At 43.1% G+C, this 26,922-nt stretch overlaps 2 protein-coding genes across 2 annotated transcripts in view; one reads left to right on the top strand and one right to left on the bottom strand.

Moving 5' to 3' along the window:
- rpl15 (ribosomal protein L15) overlaps positions 1 to 26,922 on the top strand; it is a 397,523-nt gene that overhangs the window by 135,681 nt on the left and 234,920 nt on the right. The window lies entirely within an intron of this gene.
- The window catches only part of foxo6b (forkhead box O6 b), a 44,728-nt gene continuing 24,861 nt past the window's right edge, over positions 7,056 to 26,922 (bottom strand). The window contains exon 2 of the mRNA XM_071500555.1: positions 7,056 to 8,950. Coding sequence (XP_071356656.1) covers positions 7,232 to 8,950 — 1,719 coding nt within the window. The 3' untranslated portion in view covers positions 7,056 to 7,231. The remainder of the gene's footprint in view (positions 8,951 to 26,922) is intronic.

Here is a 26,922-nt window from a genome sequence, read left to right as displayed (position 1 = left end):
ATTGATACTTCTCCAGCTCAGAGGTTCAAGGCGTAGATAGTTTCCATTGTTTTCATGTTATAATGGGATTCATTTGTCTCAATGTGGAATAATATGCAATAAGTTTAGTATAATTAAAGTTTATACTTAAATTCCTCACAAAAAGTAAGGGGACTTATCGACTGCAACGTCGAGCAAGTTTAAGGAATGTTTCAATTTTAAAGCTGGGCATGAACCTAAGGGCTATGTAAAATATACAGCTCATGTGGTTTATTAACAGTTTCGTGAACCAATATTGAGGGATGTGTACTGGCGTTATACCTAAATTTGAGGATATTATCTTTTCATTATTGTTTCTGTAGGTTAGAGCAGATTCTGTTTCGGTACAGTCTCAGCTTGGAAATGGTTGTTGCACAGTGTTGGAGGGGATACACAGCCTTGGAGACGATGCTGCTTTATACACCTCTTAGTAGAGAGGTTCCTTAGGCAGTAGTGTGTTTATTCTTCTGCACTACAAAAGAACAAATTAGCTTTTAGCAAAAATTATTTCATTTGAAAGGTGAGCCAGTTTTCTTCTGTTTAAGAAAAATAATGTTTTATTGCAGCTGAGGTTTTGAATTGGATCAGTATGTTTTTCCACCTGAACATTTTTGATGAAATATTGCATGGATTGGATAAACTTGAAAGGGATGGGCTGCATTTACATTCATATATGCAATTAAATCAAACCTATTAGTGACTACAATTATTACCAGTAATAAGGTATATGAGCAGACCCAAAGTGGACATACGGAGCTGTAGAAAAAATTCCTACCCTGGTCGATGTAAAATGAAATGGGCAAGTTGAAACATGAACAACACTTGGTTTCATTCTGTCTGTCTATCGTCACTCAGAACTGCAGACCATCAGCCCTCCCCTCCTGCTTTTACGTCTGATGGTATGATGTCTGCCTGTCATCACATGCTTCACACAGTGCATGTACGTATTAACACAACGTTCAGCGAGTTGTGGTGTGCAGGTGAATGAGAGAAAAGTGCAGCTAAATTACAGATAAAACCATGAGCAAGGGAGGTGGTTAGCTTCTAGTAGAACTGTCCTCAGCACATCTTAATATCCCAACCACCCTTTCTGAGTTGACTCTGTTTTAAAAAATAAATATGAGTAAATGCCATCCTCAGTCATTATGTAGCAGGAGACATGTGTGCATGGAAATAAAATGGAGAATAACGAGCTGTATGCTCTTTTCTGTCAGGTAGCTCCAGTTACTGAGAGGTACCACAACTTCATGATGATCAACACAAGTCAGAGCTCTGAGGAAATACAACAAAAGTTTGGCAGTGCAGTCAGCTCACTACTGAGCGGCAAAAACTTTTTTTTTTTTTCTGTTTTACATTTTTTTAAAATAAATTTTCGTGGATAGTAATAAAACTAAGAAACAGGTTACACACATTAACAAAGTAATAACAGTATGCGTGGTCTGTGAATGTGTGGAGATCGGCCTCAGCTGACATTAACTTACCAGCCCTGTCTATGGACAATGAACTGTTGTGTTCATTGGGAAAATGTATGTAAAAAAAATTTGACATTTAGAAATATGCATTTATGTTTTAGTGTTAGTGCATTGGTAATACAGCTTTTTATATAGGTTTTTTTTTTTTTTGTTAGACTATGATCATCAAATGAAGCACAATAACAGTTTTATTATATCAAGCTATTTGCTGTTAATTTACAAAACTGGATTTTAATTCCAAAAGTGAGGGATTAGAAGTCATGGTCTTGGGTTTGAGTGAAGAATTTTACTGTATCTCACCAATATTTACCGACAGACCATACACATTTTACAGCACCCTGCAGTTTATACAGATACATACAGCTGTACTGAGTCTGCATATCAGCCTACAACCTTTGTGAGATCACAAAACTCCATAACCTGTGAAATATGGGGATGTCTCTGAACTAGCTGCAGAGGAACATGGGAGATTAGGGAGGAAAAGTGCATTAAGATGCCACGGTTGTAAATATATACGAAGAGAGAGGGAGTGAGAGGGAGGAGGAGTGTAGGTTTTTAAGTTGCTGTCACCGGGCTGTCACCATGTCTGTCAGAACAGATCCATCACGGCTCTGACACGTCAGGCTTCACATTTGCATGGAGTGCAGCAGGAGCTCGTCCTTATTATGCATTCTGTCTCACACTAACCTTCCTCTCTCTACCAGATGAACTAACTAGCATCTGAAAGGCATATTTTATAGAAAGGCACGGGCTGGGGATGATGGAGAGCTGTTATTGGCTTTTGACAGCATGTGTGTGTGCATTTGTATGTGTGTGTGTGTGTGTGTGTGTGTGTGTTTGTGTGTGTATGTGTGGCTCTGGGTACCGCCATCTTCCCAGGTGTACAAGGATCAGCCATCTTGTCAGGTGAGCTGCAGCTAACTAACTATGTACTGCTTTGTCTTTCTCTGCGGGCCGACGCCACACACACAGTAACCGAGGTGAGGGGGCGATGAGGACACAGTGTGTGTGTTTGTGTGTGTGTGTGTGTGTGTGTGTGTGTGTGTGGCACAGTGTGGCAGTGCAGATGCAGTCAGTCCCTCAGTGAGGAAGCCTCCACTGGGACAGACACAGCTGTGGCACGGCATCAGGTTGCTAACGAGCCTTATCACACAGGCGCTAGACTAGAAACACACACACACACACACAAACACCAAAACACACGCGTGTGCACACACGCAGGCAGTTGTGCACAAACACACATTCAGACAGTTACAAAACTGAGCTATGGGATGATGTGCTGGTGTGTTAAACTCTTGATTATACACACTCTGAAACATGTGTATGATTGGGCACACACACACACAAGGCACATGTATGCACTGACAAACACATACAGTATGCACACACACGCACACGCTAATACATTTTCTCATAAACATAGCTGCATACATGCACCCAAACACAGATGATACACTCTCCAAATCACATGCTCCCTGATGCACATGCATAATATAAGATAATTACATGTAATATCATTAATTAACTATGAATAAAATTAAGTTCTATATAGACATGATGTGCCTTGCACCACTTAACAACCACTAAGTCACTGATGTTAGTTGTGAAATATCTGCTTAATGTATGACAAGTGTTAATGTGAAAACCTCATAACTCATCATGTTTGACCAAAAAAAGAAAAATCTAAATGAAAAGTTGAAGGATTCAAGTTCATGACAATTTTGATCTTATTGTTGTAGCTTCTCTGATCATTTGTATATGTAATGTATGTAACATTGTCCAGATCTGGGAACAAGGGCGTCATCATCGACAAAAAGTCAACTGGGAGAAGAAACACAAGCAGTCAAATCTTTTTCTGATATTTTAGGTTCATTCTGTTTCAGTGTTCCCCCCAAATATAGAGATTCTTGCACTTTGGCCATTATTTAGGTGAGTAAAATGATGGCAAAAGTTGTAGTTAACCAGATGTTTTTTAAACACGTCCAACTACAGTCTTTGGCAATGGCTGGAATTAAGTTGATGCCCTCTCTGACCATATTCTTCATATATATTTGCTCTTAATTGGCATAATAAAGCCAATATTTTGCCCTCACTGTACACTACATATATCAGTCCAGTGGCAAACAGGAGAGGCCGGACATTTCCCGGTGGCCTGAGGGTCGTTTTGGTGAACTGTGCTGTGAACATTCAACTTAACGAGCGATAAGATAACGAGCAGGGATGAGTTGACGGACATCTTGCTTCACCTCACCTGTGTATGAGGCTGCCTGAACTGAACTGCTGCAGCTGCTGTGTGTGTCCACACTGTCGCTGCTGCCGGCCCTATCTCTCTACACTGAGTTCATAGAGAGAGCCCTTCTGTTAACTTATTGACATAATTGTGAATATACCTACATAAATATAAATATTTCAATATTTCTGCAATGACTATATGGTACACACACAGCTTCCACTTTCCCCTGTTATAGCATGCGATCACTGAAATGGTAAAAATATTTTTTTTAATTTTTTAAATTTTTTTATTGTGGAATAAGCTGAATGTAGGACCTAAATTTTGATAAATTTATATCCACTGAAAACTTTAAGGACATCATAAAGAAAGTGGTAAATGAGACACGTACTTGTTTTTCTTGAGAGGAAATCAAGTGTGGATTCCTCACATGCCATATATGTGAGATTTTATGTTTTATGCTGTATTTTGTGTTTTGTTTGGCTTCTGTCTTGGCCAGGACAATGGGTGTTCCTGGTAAAATAAAGGAAATTAAAAAAAAAAAACTATTAATTTCCCTCCCAGATGAACATAGTGGCCAAATGTATAGCTAGTAATAGGAGTAACTAGTAACTGGTAATAGCTGTTATATCAATAAACAGGGTTAGCCTGCAAAATTAGCTGTCTGATGGTTTGTGAAGATGGTTATTGAGTCAAATTCCAAGGCTGAACTAGAGTTTCAGTCTGCCCCTGTGTCTGTCTGTCTGTCCAGATTGAGGGTCCATGGACAGAGGGCGTCATATGTTGTACAGATTGTAAGGCCCTCTGAGGCAAGTTTGTAATTTTGGCCTCTGTTCATGGAACTGACTTGACTTGATGTGTGTCTGTCTTAGTTTTCACCTCACAGCAGTGCACATGTGCTTATGCATGATTATGAAATAACAGAGACACACAAAACATGTTTTTTTTCATATTTGTTTTTATTTTACGGTCACCAGATGAGCAGATACATCATTTTAGAAAAGAAATTGATATTTGCAAAAAAATTATAATACAATTTTTTCTCAATATAGATTATGTACAGAATGAAATGTAGTCAAACTGAAATAGCATTCTACCCCTTTGTCATCAAGAAGACAAAGCAGTGAGGGGTCTGAGCGGTCCTGCATAGACCCCATCTCCCTAACCAATAAATATAAACTGTATATATTATGTATGCTGCACTCAGCCAGGCATGGACAATACCAGGGCAAGTTAGTTCTCAGCATTATTCCCTTAATCAGTTCTTGTACATCACTGTGCTACATACACACACACACACACACACACATACGCACACACACTCGCACACCCATGAGAAGCTCAACACACAAATGCACACAGACCAGAGAACAAATTACAGTTGGGTTACAACAATGGGCCATCTCAACTCATGAAAAAGAAGAAAGCAAAAGAAATGTGTATGGAAATACCCGTCATTGTCCTTGATCAGGAGGGAGAAGTGGCTTTCTGGTCAAAGCTCGCTGGAGCTGGTTGAGTAGCACTTGACATTTGGCCTGATTCAAACAGCCAATTCTACAGAAAGCTACCGAGCTGGAAAATCTCTCCCAGTCTCACAGATCCTGCCTACTCATCGAGCTCCCTCCCTCCCATTCAGTCACTCGCTGTATGTGTCTACCTTTCTTCTCTCTCTTGTTGCTATTCTCTCTATCTTGAGTGGGACAGGTGCCAGGACAAGGATTGGCGATTGCCCCCCCCACCCACCCACCCCCCTTTACCTGTTCTCCCTATGGGAACGAAGAAAATAAAATGCACACGAAAGCTCTTATCCACGCTGGTACTGAAACAGGACAGACGACTGCACGATCACAGAACAAGCACAAGAAAAGACAACAGCAAAGTAAAGCCAGGGCGGTGTGGGGAATGATTATAAAGGGGATGCTTGAAGGACACTGTAAGCACAGCGCTTGCCAGCCACTTTACCTTGTCACTGGACACCACCTCTCAAAAATCACCCTCCTCAAGCTTGTTGGGGGGTGGGGGGAGAATTATGACTTTGTGCCAATGAGCGAATACACACACTTGCATAAATCATCCATCTTGTTTGGCGGTTAATTACTCTTGTTTACCCTCCGAGTAACCTCAGGATGGGGCGGCGTGATAGGAGGGGAGCCTGGGAAGAGGAGATAGCACCAAATAGTAATCTGCTGACGCTTTTCATCAGTGTGCAATTTGCAGGAGTAAAAGCACATAGTGGGCTTGAACCTGGGTGTTAGTGAATTAGACAAGGTTGCCTGGGGTCTGAGGCCAGCAGCTCCATCAACATCCTAGCCTGACCATGGCTGCTCGCTAAGCTGTTCTGGGGTCAGCCGGTGAAGGAGCCATGCTGAGGCAGCCCAGCGCAGGCCAATCAGAGAGCGCCTCAGGATGTACAGCAGGCTCTGATCGTTGCTTATTTCATTACGGGGAAAGCTACATAAATCCACAAAATGGAGAGGAAGAGGCACAGAGGGAATATTTGCATTTCTCCTCTCCTATCATCTCCCCTCAGTGCCCCCCCTCCCCAACACCACCACTAACCCCCCTTCAATCCCTCCCCCATTTAGTGCAGAGTGACTTTAATCATCACTTTCGCCAAAACACATTAAGCTGGTGTGTCCGGAGCTGAAGAGGGGAGGGGGGCTTTGAAAAAACACAGAGTGGCGCATTAGATTTGCAATAGTGATGCATCACTCTGGCATTACTTTGGAGATTAAAGAAGGGACATTGCATTTCAATGGAGTGGCGCTGATGGTTGTCTGATGGATGACTGTCCTCACGCACTGAAACGAACAGGAAACACTGCTGTCCACCAGGGAGAGAAGTCAGTCTGACCCTGGAGTTCCCTTCCTTTCTTTACCTCCATCCTTGTTCCCTCTTCTTCTAAAAGATACCTTCTTTTTTTCTTCATCCTTAAACCTCAAAGCCTCCCCTGCATTTTAACCCCCCAATCTGAGAGCACCTCTACATTGAAAGATATTTATGCAGCTGTTTGATCATGTTCCCAAGTCAAAAACAACACCCCCTTTGTAGGAGGAGATAATACTGTAAAGTGGATTGCATACATTAAACTTAAGCCAACACACAACGTGACTTTGCCTGGTCTTTGTGTTACTGCATCTGTATGAAAGGATGGATGTAAAGTGCTTGAGAGCTTAGAACAGGCAGGACGAGACTGGAAGGAGGGCATAAAAAAAACAGAAGAGAAAACAAAACTGAAGGGCATGAGCAAGGGGGTCTTTAGCAGTGGGCTCATTGGGGGCAGGTTCAATATGGAGACAGAAGGCTTTATAAACTGGGAGGAAAGAGAGGAAGAGTAGGATCTGGGGGTGTGGGGAGTCCCCAGGAAACAAAATGACAATATGTATTTTGCTCTACAGTCTCAGAGAAACAGAATCACAGTCAGTCAGTCCAAGGGTACAGCCCACCAGCAGCCTGGCCTAGTGGGTGAGCTTTCCAGTCATGTGTCTCTCCAAACCCTAGGATCATGGGTTCACCCTGGCACCCAGCTCTGGTTACTGTGTGCCGGTGGAGGGCAAGCAAATGCCCCTAAGCTCATGCCCATCCCCATGCCCACACCTTGGGACAGAGAGCCATCAAAGTTGAAGTCCATGCTCTCTGTGTCCATAAAGTCATTGAGCAGGATGGAATCTACATCACAGTCCAGGCTATTAGGTATGTTCTCCATCTCCAGGGTGGCAGCCATTCTGCTGAGGGAGTTGTGCTGTTGTCCCTGGTAACCAGCATTCCCTGGCTGGTGGTTGTTGTGGTAGTAGCCATGCCAGGAGTCAGTCATGCCCTGATGGTGGGCTCCTGGGTAAGGCTGGTGACGGGGGTGAGGTGCAGATGCCAGGCGACAGGGGTCCTGGGGAACGTCCATGACCCCGGCAGGGTTTGGCGGCAAGGATGGCGATGTTGGGAGATGAGGGCGGGGCCCATAGTGGTTAGAGGTTTTGAGGCTGTAGGGCTGCAGGATGTCAGTGCTAACCCGTGGGGAGAGGGCCTGTGGGTGAGGCCCGCTGTGCATAGGGTTATGGGGGTTGTGGCTGTGCATGTGACTCTGGCTGGAGCGAGGGTTGTGATCATGGCTGGGGTTGACTTTGTTACTGTGACCATGCTCGTGACTTGGACCGTAGTCATGGGCAGGGTGGGGCTTGTGGCTGTGGCTGTAGTCGAGGCTGGCTTGGTGTTTGTGACCCTGATTGTGGTTCTGATGGTGGGTTGTGTTCTGATCGTGGACTGAGCCATGGCCATTGTGTAGACTGGGATTGTGAGCGTGCTCTTGGCTGTGATTGTGGCTATGATTGTGGCTGCGATTCTGATTGTGGCTGTGCTGACTGTGAACACCATTGGTTCCCTGTGTTATTAGTGTGTGTGTTTCCCGTCCCTGGCTCAGCACTGTGTCTTTGTTGCAGTAAGAAGGACCTCCAGTAAGCAGGCTCTGCAGGGCATTGTTCTCTGAGTAGCCCCTCATTGGGCGCTGGAAGCTGACTGGCTTGTTCTCCTGGATGGTCTCCATGGGAGTGTGGTGCCGGAGCATGCCCATAGAAGGCTGTCCATACATGGGCCCGCAGTAGGAGCCCTCTGCCTTGGGCCCAGGCACATACGGATAACTGTTGCATTTGATTTGTGGTGGCTGGGGGTAGCCACTCTCATCTAGACTGATAGCCCCAGTCAGGTCAGTCAGCTGGGGCAGTTCTACAGTAGGGCAGTGGCCCCCAGTGCCCAGGGCTGGGGAACGGGTGCTGGTGGGGCTGGGGTACAGTCGAGGAGAGGCTGAACAGGACAGTCCGCCTTCCTCTGGTTCATCAGCCTCCGCCTCAGCCAGGATCGGGGACAGGCAGCCACTCAGGGTGGAGGCAGAGGAGGAGGTGCGGGAATGGAGATCTGTCCAAGTGTCATACTCCTCACCCCCCATCCCCACACCTCCTTTCCCTGCTGGACTGCCATGCTCTGGGGAGCCTTGTAATGCAGGTCCGCCTCCCTGACCTTGTCCCCGTCCAAGTCCTAGAGCCCCTGCTCTCTTCCGGCTGATGCGACCCTTGGTCTTTAGGTAGCGGGTGCCATTGTCTATAGAAGCTGCACGTCGTCTGGGTCCTTTTCCCATCTTCCCACCTTCTGGGTTCAGCATCCACCAGGAACTCTTCCCCGTCCCTTCATTTTGCACCCGTATGAAGCGACTGTGCAGGGACAGATTGTGTCTGATTGAATTCTGGAACAAGAGAGGAAATTGGGAAAGAGGGGGAGAGACACAGAAAAGGGAGACAGAAGAAAAGAGGTAAATATTAACACCCATGGGAACATTTAGGGTTAAATAATCATTTCTTGAGAACACAAAGTCTTTTCAAATTATGACCAAACTATCAAGGCTGCACGGCAAGTGAGAAAAAAGATGGATACTGAAAGAGAGGGAGATGGAGGGGAGAGCAAAGAGGACAGGGAGAGTAAAGGACCAATCGATACCTCCCCCTGACCAACCTCTCTTCTCCACACACGCTCACTGAGTCATAATATGGACATGGGTGCAGCCTCCACATCAAACCATCACCAAGGTTACAGAAATGAATCACGCAAGGCAACCCAATCACAGACAGCCTGTATCGATTGCAGGGCCTCCAAATATGAGAGCCTGAGATCCAGCCAGACGCAGGGAGGGAGGGAGTGTTGTAGGGAGGGAGCGGGGCGTGATTTGGCATGAGAAGATCTGGAAGAGCACCAGAATAAAAAAATAAAATAAAAGAGGCACTCATACACAGGCCTGGAATAAGATAGAGGGAAAGTAAACAGGGAGAGAGAGGAGGGGAGGGACATGCTCTTTTAACCTCTTTTAAAACCATGCCACAATTAACATAACCGTAGGCAACTACGGCGGATATCGTTATGACGAAGTCCTCCTGCAAGTGGTTTTGAAAGGGGGACAGATGTGGCAGTTGTGGGCGAGCGTATAGTAGGGGGGAGATAAGCCTCTCCAGACCCCTGTTTAAGTGTCTGAGTGACGGCTGTATAGTTAATCCAAGGCTCCGCAGCAGCATTTGAAGCCAGTGCCAACCTGGAGTGAGTTGATGAGATCTAAGCCTGCCTAAAGGAGAGCTTAGCAGGGATACACATCATCTCAGCTGGCCAAGTTAGTTTAAGTACAGCATGTTCATCCAAATCTTTCCGGTTTGTGTCATTATTCACACTCTCTCCAGCTTTCCTCCCCTCGCTCTTCTTTTTTTTGCTGTCTCTTTCTTCCCCTCTCTTTTTACTCTTTTTTGTTCTTTTGGGAGAAACGAACCTCCCACCACCCCACCCCCCAACTTCAACCCCATGCACACAATCACTCACTTTTCTTTTTCCTCTCTTGAGATATCTATCTATTTCTGCCTTGTTTATTACCTGCACACAGCTCACAATCTCTGTCTCCTGATATCTCGAGCCATTCTCTATCTTCATTCACTCCCCGCCTCCTGTCCAATTTTCCTGCACCCAGCCCCATTCATCTCCCTCCCCGAGTCCCAGCGTCTCTTGATCACGACATTGCTCATTCTCTCCCTCTTTCCACATCCATCCACTCATCACCTTGCGCAACTTCTATCCTCCCCCCTTGCCCCTCTTTCATTCATTCATTCATTCACATTGAAGGGAGAGCAAATATCAGAAAAGAAAAAAAAATGGCAGAAGATGCAAATCTGTGTTCAGTTGGGGGGGGGGGGCATCTTACATTTCACCCTTCAGCATAATCCAGACAGTTTGCATATGTACCGCCGTTACTCTGGCAGCATACAGAGCCGCATGGCTGTGAACTGGACAGCCAGCTGAAAGAGGTGACAGCTCTTTGTTGTTGCGGCTTAATATGAAAAGCACAGCATCCAGAACAGCAGGTAATAGGTTTCTAGCAAAATGTTTACAGGGGGAATTCAGCTTTAAGTGGGTTTCAGATCAGTCTTGTACCTCACCACTATTCTCATTCATGCCTCCTCCACACACACACCCATCCCCTCAGCATGACTCCTAACAGGTAATTTCATCCCATCCTCCATTCAAATCACGCTGCTTTGGCTAGACTCTCTTCACAGACGAGGAAATTGGATAGGAGAGGTTTTTTTTTCTGTTCAGAGGGGTCCTCTCCAAAAAACCAGGTCGGCAAAATTGCACATGCTCAACATTTGGCGACAAAATAGAGCGACTTTCAGTTCTCAGCTGTGGCGCGCCACGGAGCGCAGACTTAATCAAAGCCAAATTGAACGATGACGCTGTGTGAAAGAGGCCGCCAGTGGAGGCGACCTGCATCAGGTGATCTGAGAGCGGCACCACTGACAGGTTCCTCCTCAACGTGACAGCTCTGGCTGGGCGTAGCCATGGCAACAGAGTAAACCAAAAGAGGGAGAAATGAAGAGAGTGGAGGTGATGGTGGGGAAGAGATGGGAGTGGGTGGGTTGGGGAGGGGGGAGAAGCGGGGAGGAGGAGGTGGGGTTGATGCTGTTTGATGCTGCAGGCAACTCCAAACAGCCTTTTATCTGAGTCTGTCAGATTCCTGCTTCCAATCCACCAGGGAGGCTCAATCACCAGTAGTCCCAATGCCTCACTACCTGTACCAAGCTGTGATTAGCAGCCGTGTGTGTGTGTGTGTGTGTGCGTGTTTGTGTGTGTGTGAATAGAAAGAGTGCTCCTGTACAACTACCAGAGCAACAATTATACCAGAACTGCTGCTCCCCTTCACCTGCTGATACGCTGTACAATGCTATAATGTGGCAGCTCCCTGCATTGTTTTCTGAATACAGTAAGATTAAACGGACATTCTTTAAAGACTCAGATGGGCGTTTTTGTACTGAAATTGCTAATAGTGAAAATTCTGTGTTGATTCTCACCAGCTAATTTCTGCTGTGGAGTTAAGCTCCAATGAATCATCAACAAATCAACAAAAGACATGTAAGAGACCACAAGCATTCTTTAAAGGTCCCATATTTTACACTTTTCCAGTGTTTTAGTTGAAGTGTTAATATCCATAAGTGGTTTTAAGAGCCAATGTAGTTTCACGTCTCCTCTCTCAGGCTTCTCACTGGAGCTCTACTAACAACTGGTCAGTGACTGTTTTCTGAGTGATTGAATAAAAATACAGAATATTTCAGGTAAAACTCTCAGAGAAACCAAATCCTACATGGCTGAGAGCAGTGACTGCTTTGTTGTGACATCACAAAGTTCCAGAGGTCCCGACGGCTGGTTTTAAGGCTCAGTTTCTGAATACAGGCTGTGTGCATTTCTCTGTGGACTGAGGCTTTGATACTTTCACAGTATTAATATAGAACCTAGACCTGCTTTATAATCACAAACACATGGACATCTACCTTTATACAATATCTGACTTTAAGCTTCATATACTGTAGTTTAACAACAACTGACTTGATCAACATAAATCCATTTAGCTTTGACTTTAAATAGACAGGGGTACGTTTTTGGTTTTTGTTTTTTTTTTTTTTGGAGGGGGGGGGGGGGGTTCCCGTTCTTTTGTTGCCACTTTATTAGGTTTATCTTCCAAAAACTAATGTCTAATAAGTCTAATACAACAATAAATCCTACATCATGAATGTTATAATATTCAGTTTTTTTCAAAAGATTCAACTCTATGGTCATTTTGCAGGATGTAGTTTGTGGCACTGTTGTGCAAATAGATTTATTTTTTCAACCAGTTTAATTCAATGAGATTAGGCAAAATAACAGAAACACCTCTCTTACCTTACCAGTGACATCTGGCAGTCAAATATATATTTTAAAGTAAGTTTTGGAGTGGCACTGCACTGACTTTAATTTATAGGAAAAAAATCTGATAAAAGAATACTAATGATGCTTTCCATAACCCACTTTGTAGCTGAAATACATGTATCTCCCATCTGCTACTGTCATTCTTGATTTATTTATGTATTATATGTATTTATAATGTGTTTATTAGTTTAATTGGTATGCTGAGCTCAATATTATCCTGTATATTCAGTTGACATTATTAGCTCACCAAACAACTTTTTGTTTTAATGACAATTACGATAGAGAAACGCAACCAATTCTTTGGTTTCTGTCTATGTAGAAACAGAGACTGTCCTCCAAATGGAAATAACAGCTTGCCCAAAAATGACAGATGTTTTCAAGTGATTGAATGTCACTGGACACCAGAGACGACTGTTTCACTTCCCATCTCTTAACACTGAAAATCAGTTTCTTAACCAGGATAACAGCTGCTTCCAAACCTTAACCAAGACGTTATTGTTTTAGTCATGACAACAAAGGTTCCAAAACCTTCAGGAAGCAGTTATTTTAACCCAAACCATGATCTTTCCTGAACCTCAAACATGTAGTTTTTGTGCCTAAACCTAACCAAACCTTGATCGTAGCAGTGTCAGATCATAAAATGGTTTTATTTTTGAAGCAGTGATCTGCAGCAGTTTTGATCGGCAGTGACAAATGATATTATCCTGCTAGTAAGCCTGTGAGAAAACAAGTGCATACTATATATGTCACATTGTGGAAGGCAATTCATGAAATTTGGAGAATTTATGGGTAAATAGAGCCTGTGGCTGCAGCTGACGAAACAATTAGCCACAACATCAGCTGATAAAGATATGCAGCAAGTAAAGGGACACATGCAGTGGGAGCAAAAGTTAACCAAAAGACAGTTAATCAAAACTTTGGCTAGACCAGTGGTTCCAAACCTGTGGGCCGTGGGACCTCTGGGGTAGACCAAATAAATAAATGTAATACACCAAATAAACAGTTATCCAGTTATGCTGTTATCCTCTCACAACATCATCCACAGCATTTTATGGCTATGTGTAACAATTACGGCAAAACCACAGGAAGAAAACAAAAAGAGAAAAACAAGGAACCTTGTAATTTAATGTGACTGTGTTGCAGGACTGTACCATCACATGTAATGAGAAGAAGGAGAGTCTCCAGATTATTACAGCAATCGAAGGCCATATAACAGGAGATGTCACTGATTGGCACACTGTCAGCCACAGCGGAGGCACTGATCAGTGAAAGCCCCCAGTGTGGTCTTTGGCTGGAATGAAACCAGCAGCCTCTCAGACCTCCATGCCCAACCCTGTTTCAGTGTATGTATTAACTTGTCAGAGCGATTCTGAAGTGGAGTAGCCTGTTCACTCTGCTCTCAGCCTTTGCCTTTGTGCTGCTGCAGGAGGAGATGGACTGTTGCAGAGCAAATGCTGACTGAATCTGGCCTCACATCCTCGCTGCTCCTCTACAGGGAACCTCCTGCACTGTATATACTCCACTACTGTATATCATATATAACTACTGAGTAAGTTTGATCTTGACACACTGCTGCTTTTACTGAGTCAGAGGATAGTCGGTCCAGTGGTTAGCTAATGGCCCGTGGACACAAAGATCTGTCGACACAACTCTTACACTCTTACCTTCTTTGAAACACCAGGCTGCATTTTATGTATGGAGGATTTTAAAGGTAAAAATGAAAACACAGACATGAGGTAAAAATATACATTTTACTGTGTCATAATTAAAAAATAAACAAATGTTAAATGACAATTATTTAGCCTTTCATTTTTAAAGAGAAAGTGAGATCCAGCAAATGCCTGCCAGAGGTAAACACAAAGATGGCAAAATGATTTGTTTTCATCAGTAAAACTTAGAGTGGGAAGGAGGAAGAGGAAATCGCATCACTGATGCCAAAATGAGAATCAGTCAACTGTCCAATCACAGCTTTGGGGGCAGGACCTTGGGCAGAATTAATCAGCAGTGACACCGTGTATGCTTTAAAAGAGCTGCATATGGCACTGCCACTGGGTCTGTCTGCCAATTTGTCCCAGTGGCCACTCATGGTATTACCATGAAAAAAATCCCCACTGTCTGAAAGCATTTTCCCCATAGACCATTACAGAACAGACATCTGAAAAACTGCTGACGGGACACCTCAAACTGCACAGAAGGCTGTTTATTCCTTTTCTGTTTTTAGAGAGTTTTCACGTTTGTAAAACTTTCCGAGAGCCAAGAAAAATTTGTTTTATTTTCATGACATCATGCGTGCAGGGCCAGTGGAGGAAACACTCATGTCCACGTGCAGTGGGTTGCACAACATGGAAGCAAACTTTCTTGCCCTTCAGCCCTTCAGTCCTGACTGTGAGACTACAGGGTGGATGAGTGTTGCAGTGCTTAAATTTACTTCTGATGACAGCAAGTCAAGAAGGCTTTGACCATTTAAATAACTTAGAGGAACAAAAGGATCTTTTTTGTAGGTCTGTAGTATTTTTTGGCACCTTGTTGTGCAGTCAGAACAAAAATCACTTTCACAGTCACCTTAAATCATTTCAGGACTTTAAGGTTGCTGTAAAATTGTTGTGGTTTCCTTGAAACAAAATGATCAGCATGCTTCATGACATCAGTGCAAACATTCAGAAATGTCCTTATTGTGGAAATTCATATGGAACGAAGTCAGAATGCAATAAATCTAAGTTGTATTTGCCAGGGAAAACATCAGTTAATTAGACATTAAATTATAAAAGGTAAAGTAACAATGAGGCACAAAGATCAGTAATGTTTTGCCAGGTGATACTGTAGGTTAAGATATAAAAGGACATTCTAGTTCTCTGCTTACCAAAATTATTCAGTTTAAAATCCTGAAGAACAAAGGAGTTAGTAACCAGTTTATACTGTCATCTACACTTCAGATTTAATGGAACTACTTTTCCTCATTTCTTTGTGTTAATATGATTACCGCAGCAGCCTCAGAGCCAACCCTGTCCCAGCCACAGGCCCAGCAGAGGACAAGCAGGACTCCTCCAGCTTTGATAGTGGAGTCTTTTAAGTACAAACCCTTAATCAATGCAAACTGCAATTCTGTGTAAGACTCTGAAAGCAACAGACACTTAGAGATGGACAAAAGTATGAACATTGACAGAAAAACCATCAGCTTTTGCGTTTGTTCGCTCTTACCCTGTCAGTCATTTTCCCATCCTGTCTGCACTGTGATTTATTCTAACTGTCGTAAACTACCACTCATTAGTTTGTAGTGCTTTTTATCTGTGCAGTTTATTTTCTGTCAAAGGCCTGGTTCTGTTTCCTGTCTTCTGTTGCTCTGTGGATAAAAAGTTAACCACATATGACAAGTCAGAAGTGTTTGAATGTAACACATTCTCTGTGACAACATTAAAGGTCCCATATTTTACACTTTTCCAGTGTTTTATTTCCAGTGTTGATATCCATAAGAAGATACATTTGTGGTTTTAAGAACCAAAAACCATCTCAATGTAGTTTTATATCTCCTCTCTCTCTTCTCTCTGGAGCTCTAGTAACATTCAGTAACTTTTTTCTGAGAGAAAGTGAAAATATAGCAGATTTCAGGTGAACACTCAGAGACTTGGGGCATGGCTGAGAGCAGTGACTGCTTTGTTGTGACATCACAAAGTTACAGAAGTCCTGACGGCTGGTTTTAAGGCTCAGTTTCTGAATACAGGCTGTGTGCATTTCTCTGTGGACTGAGGCTTTGATACTTTCACAGTATAGAACCTAGACCTGATCTATAATCAAAAAAGACAAGGACATCTCACCTCATATAATATGGGACCTTTAAAGCTAATGTAAGCTAACGCAAGGGCTATGGACTTGTCATTGTAGATTATTGTTACATATTTATTACATATTTCATTGATGTAGACACTCAGTAACACATACAATGATTAGTTTATAATCAGTGAGTTGTTGTTGAAATAAGACTGATGTGTGATGCTACCATCAACACTCACAGATGTAGCCACAGCTCCTGCTTCACTCTGTGTAACAAGCTACACATTTTCTAGGTTGCTGTGTCTGCTGCTTTGACTCAGCAGGACACTGTGAGCAGTTGAGGAAGAAGGGGACAAGTTTTCGTCAGTACACCCAAACCATCAAAATCTTTTCCATCCAATTATCTTTTCAAATTAACTCACATCTTTGATGACAGTTGACTAATTTTACATGAGCAGTTCTCATAAAATGTCTATTTCAGTCAAGCTGCTGAGTGATGCATACAGGTGAACACATGTTTGAGTCACCCTACACTATAATCCATTTCTTTTTACCAGTATATCACTAAATATACAGCTTGCTTGAAGGGTGTATATGGACATATTGATCCTTGATTTGCAGTTAAAAGCTGGTCAGTGTGTCAATGTCTATCTTTCACTTGTGTTGTGACAAGACAACAAAGTGCAAGAGAGGATTTTAAAAGGACTGGTTGAGGTAAATAAATCCCGACTTCTGTCCTGCAGAATGCATAAAGCTCCAAAAACAATACATTTCCTATATTGCAATTCAAAAGCATCTTTCATTAGACCCCGAGAACGTCATGAGGGTTACTTTTTTCAGACTTTGGAAAGCTCTTTCCAGAGCCACATATAAGAGTGTACACCTATTCTCACAGATAATGTAGCACACCTGTGATGAGTAAATGAAACTTCATGTGTAAAAGCAGTGAAGCGTCTCTTTAACAGACTCCAGCATGAACATACAGAGGATGCACTGAAACATCTGTACAGTCTGAGTCAGTGTAACGGACCCTCTGGAAACACGTCCTTTGTTTCAGATTGTGCTGAAACTGTGTCAGACTGAGAGAGGTTGGTTGACCTTCTATGATTGTATGTTACATTACACTGTGAGTTGCTGTTATTTTGTCCAGCCCTTGTACCTACGTTTATATCGAGACTCAGTCTCCAAACAGCTTTTTAAATGGTTAGAAAATGTGTGCTCTCTTCAGCAGGACGCTGTGTGCCCACATCCTCCATTTCAGAACAGCAATAACAGAGCAATGGCTAATTTTCTTGATTATTATTATTTTCAACCCCCTTGTCCCTTTTTTATTCTGGGTTAGCTAGCTAACACTAATTACATCCATTGCAAATTATCCAGTTTGTGTTGCATAGCAACAAGAATGATGTAACCCATTGCACCCTTTTCCCTCTTGCTGTCTCTCTGTTTCTAGCAATTCTCTCAGCAGAGCTTTGTGTCTGAGTAGAGAAAAGCCTCCATATTAATTCTACAGAAGTACTAATATAAAAATATATCTGGCCCTCGTCAAACCACAGAGGACAAACTGTTTCCGGCCTTTTCCACACCTCAAATCATAGATCAAATCATATCTGCTGTTTTTCTCAACTTTTTTCTCGACACTATTTGAACAAATGCTTCCATATATTTTTTACAACTTGACACATTCACCTCAATGTGCACGCGCACACAGACGCACACACACCCCCACCCCAAACTGGCAATCATACTTAATCCCTCTCCAGCCTGAGTAATCCCCGACAATCCAAGGCTAATCCTGGTTAATTCTGGGCACTCCTCAGCTGGGTTTCACCCTGAAACCACAGAGACAGGGTGGGGATTGGTCGGATCATGGCGACTGAGGGTGGGCGCGGTGTTGATAGACATAATTGGTCGGGCAGTTATTGGAAGCCAAGAAAAACAAGCACAGGTTTTCATGGGTCTTCACAAATAAATCTGGATTGACCCCATCTACGTCACGTCACAGCCTCACTACTGTCATGGTGGAAAACATGTTTTTCACCACAGTCCAGTGTGTTTGCACATCCACGCTGATGCAAGGCTGCGTTACTTTGTCTCGCTGCTTTGAGGACCTGAGCTGGGAAATAGATGAACCTTTATTTTATGATATGTAAAGGAAAATAAATAGCTAAGATAAAAACACAAGCAGGATATACAGTACGAGCCGCTCCTGCGCTGTAAGGGGCTTCTGAGAAGTCATTAGCCTCTATTCAATCAGCTCTACCTACCGAAGCTCCTAGCTCAATTCTTCTTAGCGGCTATTGATCCTGATTCCAAAATGAAGCACTTAAGACGCCTTGATCAAGCTGCTGCTTAATCTAGCGTTAAGGAGATTGAGACCTTTTCACCTCGTGTCTCATACTTATTACTTTGGCACAGGGGTACAGTGACAGTCGGAGCACACTCCACTATCACAGCCTCAGTTTGGTCTTATAGTCTGTCTAAGCCCCTTTGGTGCAGAGCAGGCGGCGGGAACACTTTTACTCTCTGCCATTTTGAAAAAGCTGTCAATATACACAGAGCCAAGAGTGTTAATGAAGCAATATGTCACTGACAGGGGATGGATGGGGATGCTTTGTTAAAAACAAGGAGGCCTCTGGTGTTTGTACACTCAACTGTGTGCCTGTTCAATTGAGTTTGCACATGGAAACTGCAGGATATGTGTGTTTGAACTGTTGGTATACTCATGAGAGCGTGAAAGCAGAAGCAAAAAGGAAACTGATTTACCTTCTGCCGCAGCTCTGTCAGCAGCGAGACGGGAAACAGGTTGCAGAGGAGTTCTGCTCATGGACATTTTTATAGGCTGCTTTTACCTCTCTATCCTCGCAGGAGAGAGAAGCCTCTTGGAAGGGATTCTTCAGAGGATTCAGTAGAACATCATGTAGTGGATTTTATAGTGCTTTCTGCTTCATATTTTAAGGAGCCCACCTCTAATTTATGACGCATTGCACGGCACATTCAAGAGGAGGGTTGTGTTTTAAATTCCATGCAGCACTCCATTAGATGTGGTCCGGCACAATCCCGCCGAGTGTTGCAGGGATTGTTCTACGCTGCCTTGTTGAAGAGGTAGTGGGACTAGGCAAAGCTGTTTTCTCCCCTTGCTCAACCATTATTTATTAATCCATTTCACACAGCCAGGAGTCATTATGCACGGTCCTGTCAATGGGTATCTCTCTATGCTGCACATTTATTTGATAATAAGCAGGAGTGGGGGAGAAGATAAAAGCGCTGACTGCGTTCATTGTGGAGCGTTTTCTGCAGGCGGGGAGACTTAAATGAGAGCAGCCAGGCTCTGTGTGGGAATGGGTTTCGTCTGCTAAGCCTGTCTGGAGGCAATCGATGGAAATTAGTCAACGCTAAAGATTCACTTCCTGTGACTGATGTCACGGGCAGTGCTTGTCTCTTTGAAGGGAAATAAAGAAGTGGGAGGCTGAGGGATTAATGGGGTTGGAGAAGGTGTGAGCATGCGGACTTTGGGTGGGAGCTAAGCTCGGAAAAAATGCTTCTCTTTTGGCGGACTGCAGGACAATAATAGGTCAGAGCATCCAGAGGAATACAGTGTAGCCAGGAACATTTAAGAGACACAATAACCCAGTTGTATACAAGGCCAACAACAGCATAGACCAAGATGCAGTGCTGCTACCTTTAAAATATCACAACAACATGGTATGTAATCTGAAAATACTGAAATATGATTTAATAGTTTTTTATTAACAGTAATTAATTATTTCTATTTAATTATTACTTAATATTTCTATTAAACATATTAAATGGCTCTGCCATGCACCACATAGATCCTTTAATAGCAGCTTAAGAAATGCTTTTGTAAAGAATATTTTGTGGCATAAAGAATATTTTAAGAAAAGACTGAATGCTATAATTCTGCAGGTTAAAACAAAGAACCCTTTGAGAACAAGAGAGAAACTAAAGTATTTTTAAACTGGTGGTTCTTTGAGTCATGACCACTAACCTCATCAAAGAATCTTTGATGAATCCTCCTTTCTCTGTGTGAAGGAGGGATGATAGTGTTTGCAGTACTTGCAGCAGTTTCAGCTGTACACTGACAATAGCTGTGACAATATGATCAGGGTAAGTGTCTCCAGCAGTTGTGCTGAGGCCTCCTCCTGAAAGGTGCACCAGTTAGCTTCTTCTCAAAGTATAGCTGAGGGACTAGAGCCAGCCCTCAGGCGACAGAAGGCCTTTCACTCCCCCTTACTCCCTGCGGAGCTCCACGAGCTCAGGGGGCTGAAGACAGAGAAACAAGGCAGACAGGGAGGGAAGAGACGGGCGAAGAGAGGCAGGGAGCGAGGCATCGTCTGGGGCTAACCTGAGAAAGGTAGACGAGGAGAGAGCCTGGGGGGGCCAGGGGCGGACAGCAAGCCCAATCCCCAGTGGAGAGGCCTCTAATTGGAGCTGCCGGCCTGCTGAGGCAGCCTCTCCCTCTGCGGACGGACATAAGGAGTGAGTGAAGGCGGAGAGCCCGGGGGCGGGAGGAGAGGGCAGATAAAAATAGAGCCGGCAGATTAACGAGCATCTGAAAGCAGGGCAGGGGATCGGAAAATCCTCCCTGCGTGCCAGAGATGCCCGGTCCTCAGGCCACAGTCAGCTCTGTAAAGACTGATGGACCCAGAGTGGACGTGAGTGGTGCTTCCTTCCTGTTGACTTTACATCACAACCACCAGGAGGGGTGCGGGGGGGGGACGGGACACTGCTATGTCCTGCTCCAGGACTTTGCTTAAATTTTAATGATGTACTGTAGTAGTCAGTTTGCTGGGTAAAAATACTGTAAAAACTGTTCTTATTCTTCTCTTTCACCCTCATTTGTGTGAAACGCGTAGTTATTAGAAGAGGTTTTATGACTCAAATCATGAAAGAGATATTTTCCCTCGTCTTTTTCATTTTTATTAGTGTGAAGCTTCTGTGCTTTGTATTTTCAGTCCATCTTTGCTAAAACCTACAAACTAGCTGCCTAGTGAACCAGAGAATTAAACATTGAACCAAAACTTTTGCTGTATTGCTCCCAAGCAGTGGTAAAAAAGTTATTACCTCTTGTTATTGACTGTGTTAAAAGTTCAAAGAACAATATTACTATTCCAGTGATTATAAACTAGAAATACTCATCCTCATTGTACACTTGAGTTGTTTTGATTTTAGCTATCTACTCGCTAGCTATCTATTTTAGCTACCTTCTTCACAACAAGCTAACCAACAAGCAACCTTCTAAGCCTTGTGAACTATCCTTAAGAAAAAACAACCTAAGGGCAAATTCCACTTATTCTTTATCTGAATGGATTTTAATTTTAACCATATTTTATACATTTGAATGAATATTTGATGCAGCTTGTTTCTGATGCAATGCTTACAAAAATGGCTTCTCAAAAACTTTAAAAACGAAGCACATACATAAAAAAAAAAATCTCCTCAGATACAAGATACAGCAACAATAGTAAATGTAGCGTGTCACCTCCACCTTTGACTCATACTCATAAAAGGAGTCACCTCCATGGCTCCCTCCCCTGGGAGTTTTCACATGCCAGGTGGAGCCTTGTGACACCTATGGGAGCCAAAAGAGAAGCTGAGAAACAGGCCTGATCACACCTGACATCGGGTCTCAGGGGATCACCACCCACCTCACTCAGCTGTCACATCCATCCACACGCTGATGCTGTACGACACCTCCAACAAATGCACTGATCCACAGTCAAAAGCTGATACACTGGCAGAAACACGGACTTAGACAAGCTGAATGGCACATTAATGAAAAGCTAGAAAGGCTAGATTGACTTGAGGAACTAGAGAGACAAGGACTCACTCAAAAACACCAGACGCTGCCGCACAGCTTGTTATGAGAATAACAACCGTTTCTTATGTTCAGGTAATTCAAATAAGTTCAACCTTTGGCTTTTCATCCATAACTTAAAAGCTTTTCCACACAGAACACTGTAGCCTTGAATGAATAATAGTCTCCTGAAGAGGAGGTGATCAAGTTTTCTTTAAGTGCCTATCCTCAGTTATAGGTTAGTTTGATTTAATCCAAAATAGCACTGACAAACCACTTAATAATGACCATGAGTTTTCACTTTGCATTGAATATTATAATTTGAAAAAAGGCAGGTACTGTTGAATATTCAGAGCTTGAGCACCTTCATTCTCAAACTGCTGCTTGATTAACGTATCACACTACAATTCTTCAACAGTGAATATCACCAGCCTGTTCAAATTGAATTGTCATTTTCTTTCACTTTCTTCATTTAGTGTGATGTGTTAGCTACTTTTTTTCCTTGTTTGTACCTGTCCATGTTGTTTGCATTGCTATTTTTTTCTGGCTCTGGTACAGGATCCTGATTGGTACAGTGTAAACAGTTGTGGGCTAGAACATCATATCATTGCACTGCAACCCAAAAACATAGTTCAAATTATTTGACGTGGGGTTGTGTGAGGTAATTGTGCTGCAGTGGATGTGAACGTTAGCCGCTTAAAAAAATGCTCACCGAAAAACCCAATATCAGCTGAAGCGTACAACTTTATTTTGAATAATTTAACCGTTTTATCCTACTGTTAAACAACCCTTTCCTTTGGAACAACATTTTCTCAACCGTTGAACCACCATATTACTACGCACATGAGCACTTGCAGTGTCCACTGTATTATGCCACAGACCAGCTCTTGGAGTCAGAAAGAGCTAAATGTTAGTGTGCTTGTGTGTAGGAATACGGTAGTTCAACAGTCAGATAATGTAGTTCCATGGGAAAGGGCTGTTTGATGGCAAGATAAAGGGGTGAAGACATTCAAAATAAAAAGTGCACTTCAGCTGATATTGGCTTTTTGTTCACTGGCTAAAACATGTTTTTTCTGCTGACCCCATCCACAGCAGCACAGCATTCAGCTTCTGTCCCAGTGCTCATGTTTCTTTCTCCAAACTGAATCTGAATCTACTGCAGGTAATACACTGACAATGTGTAAGTACCTCACACAACCAACAAACTATCACTTTAACAGGTGTGACAGTTCAGTTTACACAGGAAACTTCACAGTGACTTCTGATCGCAACATTTATCAAAACAAAATGCATACACAGATCTGTTTGTATCATTGCTTCTCAGTAACCTGATACCTGCTTTGGGGCCTGCATTCGAATGCAAGACAGGAATCGTAATTAAAGCTAATTTATGGGAATCATACACACTGTTTGCCTACAATAAATACATCCTTTTTTAATTTGTTCTGCTTTGGAGACAGTCTTGAAAAACTGTGACTTGAAGTTGATTTTTTTTTCCCCAGGAAATAATTTTGCCATTTCACAGTCACAGTCTTTGAAAACTCAAATTCCTTTTAAGAGAAACACATCTCTCCGCCGATGTGCTACTCTGAAGTATACCAATTTTAAAAGTGTTTTAAAAAATCAGATCCTCTTCTGTCTGTGTTGACGCTGATTAGTCCAAGATGAGGCTATACATTCGGCAGATGCAGTCTGGGAAATTGAAATGAAAATGATGAGCGAAGACATAGGGGGTAGAAGGATATACATATTCGAAAGTCATAAATTTAACAGAACTTCTGATTCTGAACTATTAATTGACATCAGAACAGAAATCAAACCCCTCTCTGACAGTGTGCATATCACCCGTGCAAAGACAAAGCCACACAAGTAGACATACTAACACACACACACACACACATACACACACACACACATCTCGTGCTTCTCCGGCATGGCATGCTGGGCCGGCTCATTACTACAAAGCCAAGCTACTAGTTGCTAAGGAGACCTGAGGGAGAGGGAGGGTTCCTGTTGCCATGGCAGCAAGCCTGCATCCTGCCAACTGTCTTCCCCCTTGAGACCTGACCATCGTAGACAGAGAGAGAAAAAGAGATGGAGAGGAAAAGTGAGGGCAGAACGGAGTGAGGAGAGAAAGGCTGGAGGGGGTTATGGTTAAGATGTTGAAAGAGAAGGACTTGCCCGCAAGGCATCAGGCTTGTGGGAGAACCACAGAGACTGCTGAAATAATGCATGGGGAAAACTGATGGGGTGAGAGCAGAAAAAGAGGTCTTGAAAAAAAAATAAAAGCACCAAAGTAGCTTTCCCATGGCTAATATGGTCGCTGCATGGTCGACCAAAACTAGATCCAGGCACTGACAAAAATGACGCTAAGCACCCACAAACCCAAACCCCTTCTTGACTCCCACAGTCCCCGCCCCATAATGCCACGCATGTCCCTGAGTGAACTGCCCGCCTCTCTGCTTTTACTACGTGAGCAGAAGATCTGACAGAGCTTTTGGATGAGCATTCGCAGAGCCCATCCGTCATGGAAAGAAATCTGCTTTGGTGAGAGAGAGCGTGGTAATGAACAACGGATAGAGAGGGAGAGAGGAAAGACAGAGAGGGAGAGCATCTGGGAGGGATGAGCAGAGAGAGATTAAACTGATTGGGGAGCGGAGAGGAAGGGCGGAGGAGGTCATACAAGGCAAAAGAAGAGAGAAGAAGTCCTCAGTCTCAAATTCAAATTAGCCTTATTGGTTTCCAAGGACACTGAATTGTTTCCATCCTCCACTTCTCTCTGTGTGTCACTGTCTCATCCCACGTCCCTCCTCTCCATGTCTCTTGTCTTTTCCTGTTTCCTTTTCTCTCTCGGACTTCACTGGCTCTTATTAAATCATTCTTTTCATTGCCTAGGACTCATTCGTCACATTGAGGTGTAGATGTGTGTCAGGGGAGCTATAATTGCAGAGCTACAATATATTAACGCCTAAAGCTCTTACCTCTCACCAGCCTCTCTCTGCACACACTGGAGTTCTGCTTCCTGCTCTGAGCCCAACAGGTCAAGACAAAGTCTTAAGTTTCAGGTTGGCTTTAGGTCGGGTAGCAGAACCCCCATTTTGTTGAATAAAGCTTCAGAGTCTGGGCAGGTTCAGATTCTTTAAATTTAATTTATTAATTTTTTTATCCGTGCCCAACCTTTTTGTCAGATAAAATGTTCACATCGGTGGCAACCTGATAGATGAGTGGTTAGGGCGCATACCACATGGACACACTTGCTCTACGCAGGCGAGTCCCTGGCTGGACTCTTCCTTGCATGTCATTCCACTTCCCCCTGCCACTCTCCACTATCCTGTCAACTAATAAAGGCAAAATATGGCCAAAAAATAACTTTAAAAAGTAAACATTCATGTTAGAACATTTCTGCACAACCCTATAGATTTTGTTGTCTTTCATGTCTATTGTTTTGAGAATGATGTCTCTCTAGAGTATCTGTGGTTAAGTTTATGGTTAGGAAACTACTTGTGCTAAACATGGTATTGGATGTAAATCATGCACTGCCAAATTATTCAACAAGAACAGAAGGAAACTGGGCCTGTGTGTTACCTTTCAAGTAGACGGCAATGCCCAGTTGGAAAAGGGAAAAAGACTGTTGCCAATACGTTTCAATAGCCCGGTGAGGTAACAGTTAGAAATGGATGATGCCTAATGTCTAATAGGAAGACTCATTACCTTGGTGTCACAACTACCAAAAGCCCCAGTGGCTTAGAGTTCTTCTAACCACCATGAATTCCACAAAAAGCTTTGGGGTTGGGTTCATACCGTTTAGGTGCATAACGTTTTGATTGGGATTGGGTTTAGTTACTTTTGAATGTACTTCCCCAACAATCTGTCTCTTTTTCTCTCTGACTGTTTGAAATAAAGAAATAGTAAAGCTTTGGGTCTTGGTTTGGGTCTGAGCCAGAACCATTAAGGGTCAGTTAGCTTAAAGACTTAGGCCCACATAGATATGTAGGTTATTATACTGCTCACTATGTACAGTGTAGATACTGCAATGTCATTCTGACAGCTACACATCACTTTCCCTGCTCAACAAACAGCCAGTTGTAATCCAGAACAGAGCAAAGTGGTCTTAGTTTAACAGCTACAATCATCTGGCCAGTATTAGGAAAAGGAAGAGTTGATCTTGGTATGAACAAGAAAAGCAGACAGTTTATTAAACTTCATGCTTTATTGTGAAATGCTCCAGCGCTGGTAACTGTTAATTTGCGTTGTTGCTGGGGTCCTGGTGAACTGCCATCTAATACATATCGATGCTGTTCTCAGATTGGTTACACTATATGGCCAAACCTTTGGGGACTCACTTGTCCAGACAATTTTGAATGGAGCTGTTTTTCAAGGTACTGGCTACAACCTTTAATTCAAGTTAAGGGAAATGATACAGTGATATTTAGGACAATAGTGCTCTTCCTACTTTGTCTAAACGGTTTCTGTTTGGCCTTTTCCTGCTGCAACATCACAGTGCCCTGTGCACTAGAAGGTGACACAAGAGTGGATTCTCACTCTTGTCCTGTCCCAATCCCATGACAGAGTAAAAAAGAATTCAATCCCAATCCCAACTACAGAAGAATGACTCCCTTCACATCCTGTTCTAGTGTTGTGGGTTTTTTTAATGGCGGATTTGACTTGACTTGACTTGACGAACTCTGGCAACTTAACTGTGCAAATTACCCCATAATCCAGAGATGTAGTAGCCCAGGACTATGACCTATAAATGATTAAATCTGGACTGGACATGCTCTGATCACAGCATTGTAAGATGTCATATCACAAAAATTCCAGATATCCCCGAGATCCAGATTCTTTCAAGAACCTAA

Source organism: Trachinotus anak, unplaced genomic scaffold (genome assembly GCF_046630095.1).
Source record: "Trachinotus anak isolate AG129_WGS33_773 ecotype Australia unplaced genomic scaffold, CSIRO_AGI_Tana_v1 ptg000016l, whole genome shotgun sequence".
NCBI classification, from domain to species: domain Eukaryota; kingdom Metazoa; phylum Chordata; class Actinopteri; order Carangiformes; family Carangidae; genus Trachinotus; species Trachinotus anak.
Note: the sequence above shows the minus strand (reverse complement) of the source record. Positions and strands in the feature narration are given on the sequence as shown.